General features: G+C 36.5%; 1 protein-coding gene across 1 annotated transcript; it reads right to left on the bottom strand.

Annotated features, from left to right (window-relative positions):
- Positions 1 to 18,163: 18,163 nt before the first annotated feature.
- On the bottom strand, positions 18,164 to 21,038 carry LOC149045718 (uncharacterized). The gene is made up of 2 exons (XM_089206087.1): positions 19,340 to 21,038; positions 18,164 to 18,961 (listed from the first exon to the last, which is right to left on the bottom strand). The coding sequence occupies exons 1-2, from the start codon at positions 20,593 to 20,595 to the stop codon at positions 18,841 to 18,843; spliced, it is 1,377 nt and encodes a 458-aa protein (XP_089062213.1). The 5' UTR covers positions 20,596 to 21,038; the 3' UTR covers positions 18,164 to 18,840.

Genomic DNA, 21,038 nt, shown 5'->3' with positions numbered 1-21,038 from the left:
GGTTGTACAGAAATGAGAAAAAAAAATAGATAAATAGGAAAACAGTAAACTAATTGAAACGGGATTCCTACCAATTTATTCAAAATCCGAGAAAAAGCGAGAGTGAAATCTTCTTGGACGCATTAGACTGTACCACCCACCTCGAGAAATAAAGGAGAAACATGACGAACCGTCGAGTTTAGATAGTTTATTTTGTACAAAGCATCTTAAGACTGGACATCAGCTTGACTTCGAAATTATACAAACACTGATAAAAACATATAAAAGAAAACTGGCACTTACGCCTTCCTAATCATTCCATCGTGTACATGAAAATACAGGAAAGAAATAAAAATGAATGAATAAATAAACAAAACAACCAAAAAAACAAACAAACTAAGGCAGAAATAATTCCTTCTAATATATATTCAAATTACGAGGAAAAGGAGAATGAAATCGTCTTGGATGCTTAGACTGTACCACCCACTTGGAGAAAAAAACATGACGAATATCAAGTTTTACTAACTTTGCATGCACAAAATGAAATAAAACGCCTTGACATTTAATCCAACCCATTGGATTCATCCCAAAGGGCTCAACATAATTTTATTGCGGAGATGGCTGAAATGCGTTTGAGTCAGTCAAACGGATATTGATCATAAAGATCAAATTAATCAATTCTGTATCCAAACTGGACCTTTTCCCACACCAGGCGTGGATCCAAATTGTGCTGCTTATAAGAGAACGCTTGTGGTCCAATAGTAAGCTGGACTTCTTAGACAGTGAGACTCAAAAGTAGGGAAAAAAGAGAAATACTTTATTTACTTACGTTCTGTAGTCCAACGCAGATTTCAAAGGGGGAAAGATGAGGAGAAATATTTTGACAAGTTACTCTTTGCTTAAGAACACATTTTATATTATTGCTTGCTTAATATTTTCGCCTGATTCGGAACCATAACAATAACAAAGACACTAGCAGTGACACGCAACGAGGTGCACGAGCAGATCGTCAATTGCCACTGTCGCTTGAGAAAACGAATCCATAATTCAACCGTTAACAAAAAAGCCAAAGCAAAAAAAAAATGTGGTCATTTGATTGCCCACCGAAACATAGTCAGCTGCCAAAGGACACTTTTTGGATTAGTCATTGTGCAAACTAAAACAATTTTAATATTTTATGACATGCTGAGTACACTTACAACCATGAAGAGAAAAGATATCATTATCAAGTAGTCCTTGAAGAAGAATCTAACATGTATTTATCAACACGACTAGCATTCAGGGTAGCTGTAGGAAGAAGTATTTCCCAAGGAGGCTAATTAATGCGAAAGAGGTACTAAACTAAGCGAAGGACTGCACTAGGCGAATAGTTTGATGAAACTGACCTAAAGGATGATCTAACTACTCGTAGCGTCCTATTGTATGCCTACGAACTTTTAAGGAATCAAAGTGCTCGCATTGAAAATTGTATTATTCCCTGATGTCCAGGGGGTCAAAAGTGTATCTAGAATAATCATTATGGGAGAAATTTAAATAATGTTTTTAGAGGTCTTAGGAACGACGAGCTACCATTTGTGGAATACCAGAAATATAGACTGATAGCAATGGGGGATATACTGATCCCATTTCCAAAAAGTTTATCTTAATACCATCTCCACCCAGTGTTTTCCCAATTCAAGTGACACAGTTCTTATCAATTCCATTCCCTCAACCGCTAAAAGGGAGTTACTCCACTAGACGCATTTGGGCGTGTACTCAGGCGCTCGTAACGGGGAGTTCTGATCACTATCTACACACAATTTTCACTCTAATCAAAACCATAACAAAATTCTCCAACGTGAGTGGTTGTCACCAGTCCGATCTAAGCACTAACAGGACAGTGGACACGTCATGCCTGTGTAAGTGGACAGTAAGCGATGTTGTCGCGCATTTCGCCGAGTTAATTGTTGTTTTTTTTAATGAAAACGTACAACTGATGTCTATTTTCCCTCTCAAATTTTGTCATCGTTCTGACTAATTGTAAACAGGAATTCAAGTCGTCCAATTCTATCTGTGATCATACTCGTAATTAACAAATCCGTCTCCCGCTGCGCGGTCCTCCGATTCTGATAATCACTGGTATGGTTACAGACCGAATTGGACTCCACTCAGTCCTATTACCATTATTTATTGCCCATGTATGAATTACATAAGGCAAGTTAAAAACGTGTGGAAGGTATGTGGAAGAGTTATCACTTCCACACAGCAGAGTAACTTCACATATTTTTCTAATAGTTCTTGAACGCTTGATGTGAAATACTTGCACTCACACTTGTTCCTTACATTCTTGACAGCTATTTGAAAATGAATCGACCCCACTACGGAGCGCCTAAGTAAAACGTGTTACAGATCAAAGTTCGTTTTGATGATTAACGTAAAAACCGCTTACCCGCTTGATATATCCGGTAAAATTGAGGGAGAAAAAGGAAATAAAGAAGCAGAATTAGTGTTTTAAAATTACAGCTAACTTCAAAACATTTTTGTCATGTACAAACGTTAGAATGTCTGTGATTCGCGTAAATAAATAAAATGGTGGGTACTTACCGCCTGGAGATTAATTTCATTTTGGAAAATAGAGAGAAATAATGATAAAAGAAAATATTGTTAGTATTGAATGCAAAAACTTATGAAGTAATATATATTTCTAACTACCGCTTTATCTAAATTTTAAGGTATGAAAGTTCCATGCGCACCATTTAGAACAACATGGTCTATTCTTAGTGTTACCTAATTTTCTGCATTTCAGAAATTCGCTATGTTGCTTTAATACAGCTGCCAATAGTTTCATTGATTGGGAAAACTTTAAAATGATTCATTAATGGTACAAATTTAAGTGATAAGAACCATTGTAAGTATTACTACTCTATTATTAATCATAACATAGCTCAGTGACTTATCAGTCAAACATTGCATAGTGACGTACTAAAACCTTTATTTAAAGACTTTATTGCAAAGAATTCCATGATATGTTCAGAAACATTCTTTTGCTTCACTAAATATAATATCACAAGTGAAAAACGGTACAGAAAGACAATGAAATTCAACTTTATATCTATGAATTCAAATCTCTGAAAACACGACTCGGGGGAAAATAAATTTAGTTGAATTGAGCTCAACTTACAGCAAGACTAAGTATGAAATAAAATTGAGTAGTGTAGTAGATGGGTTCTTTCGCACTGATAAGTTTGTGTAGCGTAAGGTTTTTCAATTCAGGTAATTAAAATGTATACATATCCAAGTTGATCTCTACGCAAATACTAACAAAATGCCTATTTTAGATAAAATTGAGTTGAAGCTGAAAGCAAGATCAACGAGTGGATAAACGTACAGAACACAATGAATAGATACTTACAAACTGTTGAGAATCAGGTGAAATGAAAGAAAAGATACAAAAGTAAATTAACGCTCTCTTGCCTTATGATTTTAGCGTGGTATGCTACGATCTGCCCTAATTAGATTACTATCAGGTGATTTTTTTCCCTTTTTCGACGATACAAGCGAAGAAATCATTGATCATAATTGTCACTGAGGATGTCCTGGGCTAACCTGGTTTAATTGGATCGCTTTCATGACATTTGTTTATTTATTCATTAATTTCGTTTTACTTTTTACAGTTTAGTTGGATTACACTCAGGCTGCAGTTTTTTTTTGTTTTTTTGATTTTACAGAGTTTACTCTCGATTAATTATCTCCTTCATTTCGTACTAAGTTGTAATACACCTGCTCCTTAAAAGATAAAAATTATGAAATAAACAGTTGGCTATTTTCTTATTTCTAAAGTGATAAAGGACCTATAGGTTTGTTTGTTGGTTTGTATGGTTTCTATGGGGGGGGGGGAGGGGGGAGAAAGGGGGGAGAGAGAGGAAACATTTAAGTGGCGATCTCTTAAAGAGCGGTCTAAGACATTTCACATCGGAAAAAAAGTTTTTCCTCTAACTTTCCCCATTAAAACCTTGAATTGAGCTGAACAGCAAGACCGACAAATGGATAATTTTTTTTACAATTTTGATCCTCAAATGAGTTGTCTAAATAAACTCCATATCTAAATGAGTGAACATATCACTTTTCGTGAGGGAACCAGGAAAGCTGCGTTACGGTCGAGTTTTTACCATTCGTCATGATGTAAAGAAAGACAAGAAAGAGGAAACCGTTAACTTTCAGTTTCATTGAGGAGGCCTGGATCTGCAGAACAGGCGCAATTTTTCAGCGTTTTTCGGTCAAACGGAGGCAAGCGCGAGGCGAGCTCGAGAGCGAGTCACGCGCGAGAGGAGGAGTGAAAAATAAAACCACTAAAACACACCTGAGTGAATAGCTAGGGAGGTTATGATTAGAGTTAAAATACTTAAAAATATGTCAGAGTCATTGGAAAAAAAAGAAAAAAAAAAAAAAAGAAATCCGGTCTCAGGGCCCTCAGGGCGGGAACACCCTCATGTAAAATATAGCTTATTGTTGCTTATTGTTCTTGTAACTTCCAAGCTAGCTCCAACAAAATTACTCAGCGGCCAGAAATTTATGTGACAACTCACAAACATTACGTAAGATTAATTTAATTTTAGTTACATATCAGTTTTAAAAAAAATGATAAGTATTTAAACTGGATTTGATGCAAATTCTTGTCAAAGGCCTATTTTAAAAGAAATAGGATTGATCTTAAACAAAAAGATCAGGAAATGGATAAGCATACGTAGCACAATAAGTAGATACTTACTGCCTGTTGAGCATCAGTCGACATGAAAGAAAGAAAACAACAATTAGTAATCATTAACTTACATTCCCAAGGATCGAGAAAAGGCCAGTAAAGCTGTGTTCATTCCAATTCGGATCATTATCAGGTAATATTTTCCACAGCTTTCACTCTCGACTAACTCTGAGAAAAACCTCCTTATCTGAATGTTGATGTGTTTATAAAAAAAAATTTGTTTTTACAATGAAGAAAGACAAGAAAGAAGAAACGATGAACCCTTAGTTTCATTGAGAAAGCCTGGATGTGCAGAACAGGCGCAATTTTTTAGCGTTTTTCGATCAAACGGAGGTAAGCGCGAGGCGAGCGCGAGAGCGGGCCTCGTGTGCGAGAGGAGGAGTAAAAAATAAAAAAAGCCACCAAAAAACACCTGTACCCCTATGTACACCAAGATAGAAAAACCAAGAAAAACATTTTGAGAATAGTGAATAGCTAGGGAGGTTACGAGTAGAATTAAAATATTTTAAAAAAATATCAGAATCATTAAAAAAAAAAGGAATCCGGTCTCAGGGCCCTTTTCCTTTTTTTTAATAACAAAATGGAACACCCCCTCATGTAAAATGAAGCATATTATTTCTTATTGTTCTTGTAACTTCCAAGCTATCTCCTGAACAAAATTACTCAGCAGCCAGAAATTTATCTGACAAGTCACAAACACAACATAAGATTAATTTAATTTTAGTTACATATCAGTTTAAAAAAAAAATGATAAGTATTCAAATTGAATTTTATGCAAATACTAGTCAAAAGCCTATTTTAAAAGAAATAGGATTGATCTTAAACAAAAAGATCAGGGAATGGATAAACATACGTAGCACAATAAGTAGATACTTACTCCCTATTGAGCATCAGTTGACATGAAAGAAAGAAAACAACAATTGTTCAGTGAAGTGTCGTTAATAGTTTTAGCTCAGTAATCATTAACTTACATCCCCAGGGATAAGGCCAGTACAGCTGTGCTCATTCCAATTCGGATCATTATCAGTTGATGTGGTTATAAAAAAAAAAGTTTGTTTTTACCATCCATTTTGATATGAAGAAAGACAAGAAAGAGGAAACCATGAACTATTAGTTTCATTGAGGAGGCATGGATCTGTCGAAGAGGCGCAATTTTTCAGTGTTTTTCGGTCAAACGGAGGCAAGCGCAAGGCGAGCGCGAGAGCGAATCACGCGCGAGAGGAGGAGTGAAAAATAAAACCACGAAAAAAACACCTAAACCCCTGTGCACACCAAGATAGAAAAACCACGAAAAACATTTTGAGAATAGTGAATAGCTAGGGGGGTTATGGTTAGAATTAAAATACTTTTAATAAATGTCAGAATCATTAAAAAAAAAAAAACAGGAATCCGGTCCTAGGGCCCTTTTCCCTTTTTAATCAAATGGAACACTCTCGTATAAAATGTAGCTTATTGTTGCTTATTGTTGCTTATTGTTCTTGTAACTTCCAAGCTAACTCCTGAAAAATTACTCAGCGGCCAGAAATTTATGTGACAAGTCACAAACACAACATAAGATTAATTTAATTTTAGTTACATATCAGTTTTAAAAAAAAATGATAAGTATTCAAATTGCATTTTATGCAAATACTAGTCAAAGGCCTATTTTAAAAGAAATAGGATTGATCTTAAACAACAAGATCAGGGAATGGAGAAACATACGTAACGCAATAAGTAGATACTTACTCCCTATTGAGCATCAGTTGACATGAAAGAAAGAAAACAACAATTGTTCAGTGAAGTGTCGTTAATAGTTTTAGCTTAGTAATCATTAACTTACATCCCCAGGGATAAGGCCAGTACAGCTGTGCTCATTCCAATTCGGATCATTATCAGTTGATGTGGTTATAAAAAAAAAAGTTTGTTTTTACCATCCATTTTGATATGAAGAAAGACAAGAAAGAGGAAACCATGAACTATTAGTTTCATTGAGGAGGCATGGATCTGTCGAAGAGGCGCAATTTTTCAGTGTTTTTCGGTCAAACGGAGGCAAGCGCAAGGCGAGCGCGAGAGCGAATCACGCGCGAGAGGAGGAGTGAAAAATAAAACCACGAAAAAAACACCTAAACCCCTGTGCACACCAAGATAGAAAAACCACGAAAAACATTTTGAGAATAGTGAATAGCTAGGGGGGTTATGGTTAGAATTAAAATACTTTAAAAAAATGTCAGAATCATTAAAAAAAAAAAAACAGGAATCCGGTCCTAGGGCCCTTTTCCCTTTTTAATCAAATGGAACACTCTCGTATAAAATGTAGCTTATTGTTGCTTATTGTTGCTTATTGTTCTTGTAACTTCCAAGCTAACTCCTGAAAAATTACTCAGCGGCCAGAAATTTATGTGACAAGTCACAAACACAACATAAGATTAATTTAATTTTAGTTACATATCAGTTTTAAAAAAAATGAAAAGTATTCAAATTGCATTTTATGCAAATACTAGTCAAAGGCCTATTTTAAAAGAAATAGGATTGATCTTAAACAACAAGATCAGGGAATGGATAAACATACGTAGCACAATAAGTAGATACTTACCGTCTGTTGAGCATCAGTTGACATGAAAGAAAGAAAACAACAATTGTTCAGTGAAGTGTCGTTAATAGTTTTAGCTTAGTAATCATTAACTTACATCCCCAGGGATAAGGCCAGTACAGCTGTGTTCATTCCAATTCGGATCATTATCAGTTGATGTGGTTATAAAAAAAAAAGTTTGTTTTTACCATCCATTTTGATATGAAGAAAGACAAGAAAGAGGAAACCATGAACTATTAGTTTCATTGAGGAGGCATGGATCTGTCGAAGAGGCGCAATTTTTCAGTGTTTTTCGGTCAAACGGAGGCAAGCGCAAGGCGAGCGCGAGAGCGAATCACGCGCGAGAGGAGGAGTGAAAAATAAAACCACGAAAAAAACACCTAAACCCCTGTGCACACCAAGATAGAAAAACCACGAAAAACATTTTGAGAATAGTGAATAGCTAGGGGGGTTATGGTTAGAATTAAAATACTTTTAAAAAATGTCAGAATCATTAAAAAAAAAAAAAACAGGAATCCGGTCCTAGGGCCCTTTTCCCTTTTTAATCAAATGGAACACTCTCGTATAAAATGTAGCTTATCGTTGCTTATTGTTGCTTATTGTTCTTGTAACTTCCAAGCTAACTCCTGAAAAATTACTCAGCGGCCAGAAATTTATGTGACAAGTCACAAACACAACATAAGATTAATTTAATTTTAGTTACATATCAGTTTAAAAAAAATGAAAAGTATTCAAATTGCATTTTATGCAAATACTAGTCAAAGGCCTATTTTAAAAGAAATAGGATTGATCTTAAACAACAAGATCAGGGAATGGATAAACATACGTAGCACAATAAGTAGATACTTACCGTCTGTTGAGCATCAGTTGACATGAAAGAAAGAAAACAACAATTGTTCAGTGAAGTGTCGTTAATAGTTTTAGCTTAGTAATCATTAACTTACATCCCCAGGGATAAGGCCAGTACAGCTGTGCTCATTCCAATTCGGATCATTATCAGTTGATGTGGTTATAAAAAAAAAAGTTTGTTTTTACCATCCATTTTGATATGAAGAAAGACAAGAAAGAGGAAACCATGAACTATTAGTTTCATTGAGGAGGCATGGATCTGTCGAAGAGGCGCAATTTTTCAGTGTTTTTCGGTCAAACGGAGGCAAGCGCAAGGCGAGCGCGAGAGCGAATCACGCGCGAGAGGAGGAGTGAAAAATAAAACCACGAAAAAAACACCTGTACCCCTGTGCACACCAAGATAGAAAAACCACGAAAAACATTTTGAGAATAGTAAATAGCTAGGGAGGTTATGATTAGAATTAAAATATTTAAAAATATGTCAGAATCATCAAAGGAATCCGGTCTCAGGGCCCTTTTCCTTTTTTTTAATAACAAAATGGAACACCCTCATGTAAAATGTAGCTTATTGTTGCTTACTGTTCTTGTAACTTCCAAGCTAGCTCCAACAAAATTACTCAGCGGCCAGAAATTTATGTCACAAATCACAAACACAACGAAAGATTAATTTAATTTTAGTTACATATCAGTTTTAAAAAAAATGAAAAGTATTCAAATTGCATTTTATGCAAATACTAGTCAAAAGCCTATTTTAAAAGAAATAGGATTGATCTTAAACAAAAAGATCAGGGAATGGATAAACATACGTAGCACAATAAGTAGATACTTACAGACTGTTGAGCATCAGTTGACATGAAAGAAAGAAAACAACAATTGTTCAGTGAAGTGTCGTTAATAGTTTTAGCTCAGTAATCATTAACTTACATCCCCAGGGATAAGGCCAGTAGAGCTGTGTTCATTCCAATTCGGATCATTATCAGGCAATATTTTCCAAGGCTTTTACTCTCGACTAACTCCGAGAAAAACTTCCTTATCTGAATGTTGATGTGGTTATAAAAAAAAGTTTTTTTTACCATCCGATTTGATATGAAGAAAGACAACAAAGAGGAAACCATGAACTGTTAGTTTCATTGAGGAGGCCTGGATCTGTCGAAGAGGCGCAATTTTTCAGCGTTTTTCGGTCAAACGGAGGCAAGCGCAAGGCGAGCGCGAGAGCGAGTCACGCGCGAGAGGAGAAGTGAAAAATAAAACCACGAAAAAACACCTGTACTCCTATGCACACCAAGATAGAATAACCACGAAAAACATTTTGAGAATTGTGAATAGCTAGGGAGGTTATGATTAGAATTAAAATACTTAAAAATATGTCAGAATCATTAAAAAAAAAAAAGGAATCCGGTCTCAGGGCCCTTTTTCCTTTTTTTAATAACAAAATGGAACACCCTCATGTAAAATATAGCTTATTGTTGCTTATTGTTCTTGTAACTTCCATGCTAGCTCCAACAAAATTACTCAGCGGCCAGAAATTTATGTGACAAGTCTCAAACACAACGTAGATTACTTTAATTTTAGTTACATATCAGTTTAAAAAAAAATGATAAGTATTCAAATTGCATTTTATGCAAATACTAGTCAAAGGCCTATTTTAAAAGAAATAGGATTGATCTTAAACAACATGATCAGGGAATGGATAAACATACGTAGCACAATAAGTAGATACTTACCCCCTGTTGAGCATCAGTTGACATGAAAGAAAGAAAACAACAACTGTTCAGTGAAGTGTTGTTAATAATTTAAGCTTAGTAACCATACCTTACATCCCCAGGGATAAGGCCAGTAAAGCTGTGTTCATTCCAATTCGGATCATTATTAGGCTATATTTTCCAAGACAATTACTCTCGACTAACTCCGAGAAAAACTTTCTTATCTGAACGTTGATATGGTTATAACAAAAAGTTTGTTTTTACCATCCGTTTTGATATGAAGAAAGACAAGAAAGAGGAAACCATAAACCCTTAGTTTCATTGAGGAGGCCTGGATCTGCAGAACAGGCGCAATTTTTTAGCGTTTTTCGGTCAAACGGAGGCAAGCAGGAAGCGACCGTGAGGTGCAACTCACGCTTGAGAGGAGGAGTGAAAAAAAAAAAACACCTGTGCCCTGCAGAACAGGCGCAATTTATTGCGTTTTTCCGACAAACAGAGGCAAGTAGGAAGCGAGCACGAAGATTGAGTCACGCACGGAAGGAGGAGTACAAAAAAAGAAAGGTCAAACCAGCTGTACCCTGTACCTATGCCAATTATTCAAGCTAATTTTTCCCTAAACACCGGCGGAGACTACAACAAACATGATTTTATGTCGAGGCAACATTTTCTCCCAAAGAAATGACGGTTTCAAGTAAACATATGCTTCTATGCGAGCGAAAGCTATAAGAAGGTGATATATTTGAACGTAAGTAAATCTTTACAGTTATTTTGGTGTTTTCAAATGCGTATGCGAACAAGTTTTGTAAACCAAGTGCGTCTGCTACCTTCGGAGGACAAATGTCATAAATGACATTTATCCCATCCCATTGTTTACAGTTGATGTTGCTATTTTTTTCAAGATCAGTTCTGTTCGTATTCCCAATTTACTTCTTTATGTGCTTGTAAATACATCAGCGATGCATTTCCTTTGCCTATCCTTTACAGTTGGCTTGTTCGGAATTAAACGAAGGGCTTCTCGAATAGCTTCGTCCATAGAACATGATACGCTACGCTTTTGTTGAAAGATATTCCATTATCACATGATATTCACTGATCAATTTGATAGGAACGGTGGAAGTGTGGAAAGTATTTATTTTTTTGCGCTCTTCCCTCGCGCTCACCTAACGCTTGTCTCCGTTCGCCAATGGGACGCAAAAAATTACGCCGGTTCTGCAAGCAAGACAAGGCGTGGTGTGACATAGTTGGCAACAGGTTATCGATTAGAAAAAAAATTTCAAATATTGAACTACCAATTTAAAAATGGAAATGATTACGAAGCACGAGAATATAATCTCTTGTCATGAAGTGAATGTGTTTGGAAACCTGAAGACTATAATGTTTGATGGCTGACAGTCAAATCCATTGAGACCCTTCAAAGCGGACGCTTTGCCTGAATTACACCCGAAACTCATCTGGAGGCATGTATTGTCAATGACCCGTATGGACCCGCGCGCCTTTCTTTTTTATGCAGGTACATCCTAACTAGGTTGAGACAGAAATTTCGAAATCTTCAACACTAAGTGGTAGAATGTTCATTGACTGAGTTTGGTCGGGCCGGACCGGATAATAAGCACTGGGATGACCTCGAGCCAAAAGTTTACCTGTCCGGCCCTCCCATCCAGTCGATAAGTACATTTTATGTAATTTTTTCCTCTTTCGAAGTTATGCTGTTTGCCAATATACCAATAAAACTCACAACCAAAGACTTACACACTACAAAAAATTAATCCGCACATTAGTTACATTAGGTTTATCTTTCAACAAAAAATCGCCGATATTTTATTATGTTTAAATGGTGACGATGAACCAAGATATATGCATTCGATTAAATCAAATTGAATGAATAAAAAAAAGGGAATAAAAATTTTAGCTGACTTATGTAAGCGGTCAAACCAAAAATGCTTAAGTGGGTTAATAAAAAATAATGGTTACTTACAGCCTTATTGTCACAAGGTCAGGTAAGATAATAAAAGAGAATAGAAAAGACAGTAAAATCATAAATTAGCAAATTGTGTCTGAATTAAAAATCGTTTTGGTTCAACAGTTCACAACTCGAATAGACAATTAAAATCATACTCACATGCTGTATCGAGCAGTAACCAGGGGCAGAAAAGTAACAAAAAATGTTAGTTTAGGTGAGGAAAGAGTAATTTAAGAAAAAGAATGCAGTAATGTTAAAACTAATCAATGAACCTAGGTTAAACAATACAATACAATATTTATTTGCCATATACGACATTTACACATGGAAAAAAAAATGAAGAAAATTGATGACAGAAAATAAATGGCGAGAAAACCTGAAAGAAACCACGAGGCTTATAACAAGTCAGGCTTTCTCACTTAAAATAACTAATCTTATATTAGAATTACAATATGGACTTATGGTAATTAACTTTGACCGCGCACACGTACACACACACACACGCACACACATATTAAGTAAGTTAGTTAAGAATTATTGCCTTACAGAAGCTAATACTTAGAGAGAAGGAATTCCTTAAGCTTTCTTTTAAAAGAAGCGGAGGAGGGAGAACTAGTTATGTCAGAATTTAACGAATTATAAAAGTTTGGACCTTGAAAGTAAATTGAAAACTTCCTGGTGTTCGTTCTGCACAGTGGCAAACGGAAGGACTGAGCATTCCTAGTATTATAATTGTGGATTTGACTATTCAGTAAAAAAAAGTTATTGAATTTGGAAGGGAGAGTAGAGTTCTCGAATGAAAACATAAAAGTACCTAATTGAAACGAATGGATATCATGAAAATTTAAGAGTTTAAGTTCCTTTAAAATAGGGCCAGTATGGGCAATGTATGTAGAATTGCTTACTATTCTTAACGCACGTTTCTGTAAGGTTACAATTCTTTGAAGGTTTGACTTATATGTACCAGCCCAAGCTAAATTGCAATAATACAAATATGGAAGGATCATAGAATTGTATAAAGTACGAAGGGAGTGAGTAGAGAGAAAAAACCTAGATTTATGAATAATACCTATAGATTTGGATAATTTATTTGCTGTTAAGGATATATGCGATTTCCAGGTCAAATTGTCATCTAATAAAACACCCAAAAACATGGTCTCAGAAACACGAAGAATAGGCTGCTCATTTATGAAAACTTGAAATTCAAAGGATTGCTTCTTTTGCCAAGGCTTGAATACCATAAAATTAGTCTTGGCTAAATTCAAGGAGAGCCGGTTTGCTGCAAACCAGGTTGATAATTTGTTTAATTCTCTATTTAATGTGTTAATTAGGTAAACAGGGTCATTATGGGAGATAAATAAGTTTGTATCATCAGCAAACAAGATTGCATCAAGCAGGGAAGCATTGTTCAAATCATTAACATACAGGATAAAAAATAAGGGACCAAGAATAGAACCTTGAGGCACCCCACAGGGAATCCCCTGTGGGGCAGGGGGACAAGGGATAAGAACTCTTATCACACTTTTGAAGGTTTATTGGGCTGCAGGCATAGAGGATGAATGACCAACAATTAAAGGTAATGATATGATAATATTTATGGGCAACTGTTTGATACGTGTCTTTCCGCTTGTTCTCTGAGGGACAAAGTTGTTTTCGATCTTATAAGCGGACTTGTCAACAATGGCATTTTTGCTGAATGGGAAGGAAGCTTGCAGTAACTGCCAGATTTTTATCTAATTTGCTCTTTTTCTGCTTGTCAGCATGACAGCATGAGCGGAGAAAAATGCCAATTTAAAAAAATACTCTGGTGTACTGTCGATGTTGTATTTTGATCATCCCTTTCCACATCGATATTTCAATTTTCTCAGTTTTCTGTCTCTGTTCACTTAAACCCAGTTCCCTGAAATTTGTGTTTAATGCATTATCTTCTGCTGACATTATGCTCTCTCTCTCTCTCTCTCTCTCTCCCTCTCTCTCTCTCTCTCTCTCTCTCTCTCTCTCTCTCTCTTTAGATTGTTGTCTGCCTATTTACTACCTTATCTCCTTTTCCTTTTTTTATTCATTAAAAAGGACTTAAGATATGTTTTTGGGATATAGACCTTTCATTTAAACATTCTTTTTCGTGGCCACATTGCAATGAAGAGAATTACGAGCATTGTGAAGAAAATATCGGGAATTTCATCAGACAGACGTAGCAAATACTCAGTCATAGGTACACGGACCCTAAAATAATTAGAAATTTTATATTTTTGATTATTCTAAAGGTCATTTACGAAAAGATATTTTCCACCAAAGCCCCCGTCGAGCTCAAATATTTTTTGTTCTTTCCCACGTCAATTTTTGAACCAAATCCTGTCTGAGGCTATGAAGTAAACTCGACCTTAAAGTTGAAGATTTTTTTGAAGGTACTGGAATCTTTTTTCCTCATAAATGTCCTTCTTTTCTTTATAACAAAATAATTGTTCCACATATGGCTTGCGCTTTGAAAGAAGAACTGCTTCCATTTTCGAATAATTCAATTTAGCACTTTTTGACGATTTATTTAGAAAAATGTATTTCGTAGCAAATACGCATTTAGTAGCAAATACCCACTTTCAGTTTTTGGTGACAAAGTTGATTTTTCTTTAGAAAATGTGATGCATTGATGATGTAACACCCTCGCCATCGACTTTTAACGCAACATCGTACCAGAATGCACAACGCGTGATCAGTCAACGTCAGCATTTTTTCTTTTTTCATGTCAATAAACAAAATGGCGGAGATTGTTGACAGTGAGGCCGCTCCGGTCGAGACATTTATACCAGAAGTACATCTTGATAACAACGATAGGTGTAAACTCATCGCTTTCTACAAGGTGAGACTAATTTTGTGGGACGTGTCCCTAAAATTGCCGAAGAAAGCAGCGAAAGAATAAAAAGAAACCGCTTTAAAAGACCGAAGGAGCGCTTTGAATTCAACTTCACATTAGACGAGCTAGTAGGAGTGTGAAAAAGTCTGAGGGCATGTAAGCTGAGAGAGGTCATGAGAATTGGAGAAGATAAAGCAACATTCAGTGAAAGTATTTCAAATGTAGTTTCTGCGGAAATACTGACGTTGTTATTGATCGCGCGCGCAATGTTGCCTTAAAAATCGTCCCGTGTAACATACTGTTGTCGCAACAATGTTGCGTTAAAAGTTGTCTTGTGAAACATGGATTTAAAATCGCCGTTAAAAATTGTCGTTAAAAATCGTCCCGTGTGACATCATCTTAAGAGAATAGATAAGAGAAAGGGTAAGGTAATCTTTATTTTGCCAGGATGGCCCATTCAGCAACGAGGATGATATCCAAAGGGGTCCTAGACAAGAGAGCGGACAAGTAACACGCCCTAAACGAAGAAAAAATAAAACATTTTCCTTTCATAGTTATTTTTAGTCGCATGTTAAATCTTTAGTCTTCCTATTTTGTTAGATAAGTTTAAGGCTTGCGTTGTTTCATTGAGTCTTCCTTCGTCTTTTGTTACTTTTTTAGCTTAGATGTTTTGATGAGTAATGCCCTTTAATGAGCTTTAATGCTCTTTAGTGGTTTTATGCTTTTAAATTCTTAAATATCCGTGTGTCTTGTAACTGAACTTATAAATCACATGATCTACCCCCTGAGTAAGAGATCATACAAACTTAATATTACTGGTCAGAATACAAAGGAGTCCCTCTTAACCACCCAGTGAATGAAAAGGTGACAAAGCTATTGGACCACACGGAAGTGGCTAAGGTAGAGAAAGCATACCTCGTGCAGCGTTTATACAGACAGGGTTCATAAATTTTGCAACCGCATAGAGCTCTTTCGATGACGTTACGCCTTTCGTTTACACGTCGCCGATCAAGACCACTACTGACACTAGCTTGTTTCGAGGAGCTTTTTCAAAACGATTTGCTTTCGTTCGTCGCTTAAGCGGCGATACCATATTCACCCCCAGTTTGATACACTGTGTAAGGTTCTTGCTCGATTGCTTGACGAGAGACTGCCACCTTTCCTCATTCCTTCTCATTAGCAACATGATAATTTGTCTGAAAATAATTCAGGCTTGAACGAGATTTGAAGTAAGTGTACTCCGCAGTACAAACATATGAATTTCATATATTCACTTCAGTATAGTTCTAGTTTGTACTTACTAATTTTACTTATATATTACATCGAATTTGTCAGTTGCGTTCAGGCCAGCACTTAATATTTGACCCACTTAGAAGAAAAGAACAGAAAAAGTATAGAAAAGTACATCATTCAGTGTAAAAACATTCGTCTGATTCATTGTTATGAAATTTCACCTGGAGGAAGTTTGCAAAGTAAGTTGAGAGATTAATACACCAACAAAGGCCAACATACCAACATTTTTTCTTTAAATATCATTTGACAATATCTCCTAGAGCGACGCACGAATTACAGCATGCCAGTTACCAATAGCATCAGCAATACAAGAAATGGGGAGATGATTGATGTCCAAGGGACGCGTAGAGAACCATAGTTTCCTTTCCCGATAACGGCTCCAGTTAATAGGGAAATGATCAAATGTCCAGATATTTTTTAATTTTTCAATTCTGCCAATTAAATTAAACGTTTGTAACTATTTAGTACATACTTAAATGCGATCTGTTTTCGCTAAATCAGTATATCACAAAGTGAATGGATGGATAGATACCCGAAAACAATAAAGTAGGAAGTGGTATGTTTGATGTAACTGGTAAAGTCCTGTCTTCTCAAACAGAGAAATCGTTCCAGTGCGAATAAGGAGAGGGTAATGATAATGATAAATAGGCTACCTTGTAAATACTCTCTACTGATCCCGAACAAAGGAGCGAAGTCGAGGTTGAGGGAAAAAAAAAAAGAAAATTCAAATAATTCCCCTGAACCTCGACTTGGATCTTTTGTTTAGGATCAGTGAAGCGTAATTCGAAACTAGCTCATAACGTCTTCTATCAGGCAGATGCAAGATAGAAGTAAAACATCATGAAATAAAGAATTATCCAAGTAAAACGTTTTTTATTCGTTAATAATTTTATAACATAAGCTTCAAAAAGGACCCCACGGCCAGGCGGTCAGGAAGGGTACAATAAAAATGTGTGATAGCTGTTCAAAAACGTATTAATGGTTGACTATGTCCTTAACGCTGACCTCAGATTAAAAAAGAGTACAAAAAGGAAGCCATGTCTAGCTACAACTTTTTTAACATACAATTCGGAAAACACGTAGGGACGGTCAAGCTAATGACCTACAACAGAGATAAGTCCCATGTAGTGTTTAAACGAACGAACTAGTCGCAGTGACCGACTGCTTTGGTTAATGATCAGTTTACCTTTATTTTGTCGTAAGGACTGGTCGCAAAAACAGTTTACAAGACTGCACAATCAAAATTTCATAGGAAAATATTAGATATGTATAATCAAAAAGTTCAACGATGTACAAAACGTACTACACTTGAACTAAGCACTTAAGGTTAACTCTTAGATTAAAACGTATTTAAAGTTAACTATGGTCAACAACAACCTTTTTCTAACATGAGCCTCGAAAAGAACACCAAGGCCAGAGACAGCCGGAATTTGTATAATCCCAATGTTCAATGATGTTTTGTATAATCCCAATGTTCAATGATGTAAAAACGCACTAAACATCAACTACATACTATAAGTAAATTTTTGGTACAAAAAGTACTAAAAGTTAACTATGATTAACTATTTTTTTTAACAATCTTTGAAAAGGACACCAAGGTCAGGCGTAAAGAATGTATATAATCAAAATGTTCAATGATCTACAAAGCGTATTAAACATTAACTATATACTAAAAGTAAATTTTTAGCACATAATGAACTAAAACTATGGTTAACGATTTTTTAACATAAACCTTGAAAATGACACAAAGGCCTGACAGTAAGAATTTGTTTAATAAAAATGTTAATTGATGATGTAAAAACTAACCTGTACTACAGGTTAACTACACGTACTAGAAGTTAAGTTTTGCTTTTTCGAAGTGATTATAAATTGTGTCCAAAATAATGCTCGCGTTTATTAAAAACGTCATAACAAAAGAAGAGGCTATTCCAGCCTAACGATAGTGTAAAAGTTATACTCGTTAGTTAATTTTGTTGTAATCGGCTTTAAGGTGCACTTCAGTGATCCTTAATCGTATAGACGATCTGTTGCACATTCACTGAACGACGCTGTCAGGTAGCTATCGAAAAGCATTTATTGCTGTCGCTGTCAGGGAACTAAAAAGGTCTTTAAACTCAATGTTAAAGATTGGCATATTGTTCGGTTCAGGCCGAATTAACCTATGTTGTAGGCATTCCTTTAGTAGTCAAGAGCATAGTTTTTGATCTGTTATACGTTACACGGCCTTAATGATACTATCAGATTTAAACCGTCCTTTGGTTCTTATAAGTGCAAGCCGGTATTGTAGACGACCTGCGCAATCGTTAACGACGCTGTCAGGTAACAATTAAAACTGACTCTTTAACTCACTCAAAGCCGAAGAAGCCCACATATACGGTTACTTAACTATGCACGCCTTTGCTCTTATTGTTAAAAACAACGTTTTTGATCCATTATTTGGGCTTAATAATACTATCAGGGTACACCCGTTATTTAGTTGCGTCTAGGTATAATAAGTAGAAAGCAACCTTTAGTTATTGATAATCGCGTGGGAGATATAGTGCGATTAATTAACGACGTTATCAGGGAACTAGTGATTATTCTAACCCACATTTTACCGTCGTCATTTTTGTTTCTTATAACATTCTGGAGCGTTTTAGTAATTGACAACAGTGTTGAACTGATGCCTATTCATTAATGATGCTGTTAGGTAACTAAGGAAAAGACTTTTAACACACTCCGATAAAAGCAAACCTAACTAACAAGAAAACACCCCTGTAGACTTTGAATATAAAACGAAACGCAACTAAATAACAAGTGTTACTCTGATACTATGACACATACTCCATAACTATGGAGAAAGTATGCACGATAAAATGGTAACTCCCCTGGCTCAGTAACCATTAGGTATTTAGTCGTGATTCACTTCCTCTTTACTTTACTTTTCCGCGCCATTTTTCTGACCTTGTCTGCTAATCGCTGTTTTGTTCTCATTTCTTCTTCCTGATCCTCTCTTCCTGACAATAGCTCGAGTTCCAGTGACCTAAAAAAAACGTTGTCAACACTGTCTTAAGCTGCCCTGTGTATAATCTCAACTTAAACTTCTATTTTTTTTTTATAACTATTAAATAATCTCCTCCTTGATGTCCACACAACTAATTTTACAGCCCTCATGAGTATATGATTAAGCAATTTAAGCAGTAAATTAATTACGCAGCCTGATGATCATTTAATCAGTCTATTTCACTAATTGTAATGTATAACCTTTTCATCTGTGAGATCACGAGGGGTCTTTAGGTATGTTATATGCCTTATTGTTTCCTGCTAATGAACTCCCGTTACTTCCCTTGTTTACCATCTTTCTTTCTTTTGCATTTATGTTTGTAGGATTTTTTTGTGCATGACAAACAAGTACAATTACCTTTTGTCGCCTTTCACCCGCTGCCAGACGACTTCTTTCTTGATAGCGTTAGCTTCAATAAGGTCTTTGGTTAATTTGAAAAGATGGGTTGCCTGCTCTTCCGTGAATTTTTTCCATAACCTTGAAGATTCAGCAGATACCGAGCCTGTGATGTGCGATATGGATGACGGCGCAGCTTCTGGTTGGGCTAAATCAAGATACCTCTTGACTTTCGCTTCAGCAGACTCTATGTCAGATGGGGGCTCGCAACCTTTCATGTGTTCTTCTCTTAGTCTCCGGAGCTTTAAGACCACAGCCTTCAAGGGGCGTTCCTCCAGAAGCGTTGTTGTTGTTAGTTTTTCCTTCACGTTGGCCTCCTCGATAGCGCCTGTCTCGAGGTCTTGTTTAAATAGCTCCTTCAGATGTTCCGTTTCCTCCCTCTTCCACGGCTTTGGGACTGCTTTAGTCTCCTTGGGATCATTCTGTGGCTGATGAACGTTGCTTGATTTGAGGGCAACAAGTTTGCTCACTGCCCTTCGGCCAAGGTCAGTTTCGAGAAGCTTATCGTGGACACGATAATACCTGGCTTGTGTCAGGGTCTTATGCTGGGCTAGGGCAGCGAGATGATCCTTTTCATCTGGCATGTGGACATGCATACCAGTAGCAAGAGACTTCCGTATAATTGTGGCAGATATTCTTCCCTCTGTCACAATCCCCTCTCTCTGGAAAGTTCGCCATACCGACGTTGATACCTGCGAAGATGTTAGGGGCATCCCGTTGCTTGAAATGAATAGTTGTTCAACCTGTGGGGTAGCTGCCGTGAACTGGCTTCGTACAGTTCTAAGGTACATGTCCATCATTTTGTACAAATCGTCATGTACCCAGATAACCGCAGAACCATACTGGTCAGCTGTTTTGTGGTTACTAACAAGAATTCTGTAACGAGCCTGGTCTTCGTCTGTACCCGAGTGATAAACGGCGTCCTTGAATTCAGCTACGGTCATGTTTGCAATGACCCCACTTCTTCCACTATTGTCGATGACGAGACGAGTCATCAACCAATCCCTTACTTCGCAGTGAGTTTTGTCGCTGATTATCCTTTGAACCTCGGCCCCCTGACTGGTTTCCTTTGACGAATTGCCAAGCTGTTTTATTGCATTTATTCGCTGATCACCATGGCAGATTTGGTAGAGATTTTCACTGGTGATCAGTTTCTTAAAATCTTCCTCGTACTTCTGAAGCTTTCTTCTCAGAACTTTCTTCTTTTGGGCATACATTCAGTTAAAAAGGGACAGGGTTTCTGTTAAAATGTATCTATACTTTTATTATTGATATACAAAACACAAGTACATCACGATAGGACTCAATGCACTTCACACGAAGTGAAACGTGGAGCCTTAAATGAATAGGCAACAGGTAAAAGGCTTACAATTATTAATATAAAGATTTGAAAATAGAAACATATACGCATTTGTGGTACGACTATCTGCTACTGTAGCAAATACGCATTCGTGGTAGCAAATACGCACTATGCGTATTTGCTACGGTAGCAAATACGCATTTGTGGTAGCAAATACGCAGTGTGAGTATTTGCTACGGTAGCAAATACGCGGTGAGTATTTGCTACGGTAGCAAATACGCACTTATAGTAGCAAATACGCAGAGCAATCTAACTCTCTCTCTCTCTCTCTCTCTCTCTCTCTCTCTCTCTCTCTCCCTC

This window comes from Pocillopora damicornis, chromosome 5, assembly GCF_964200805.1.
Source record: "Pocillopora damicornis chromosome 5, jaPocDami1.2, whole genome shotgun sequence".
Classification (NCBI taxonomy): Eukaryota; Metazoa; Cnidaria; class Anthozoa; order Scleractinia; family Pocilloporidae; genus Pocillopora; species Pocillopora damicornis.
Note: the sequence above shows the minus strand (reverse complement) of the source record. Positions and strands in the feature narration are given on the sequence as shown.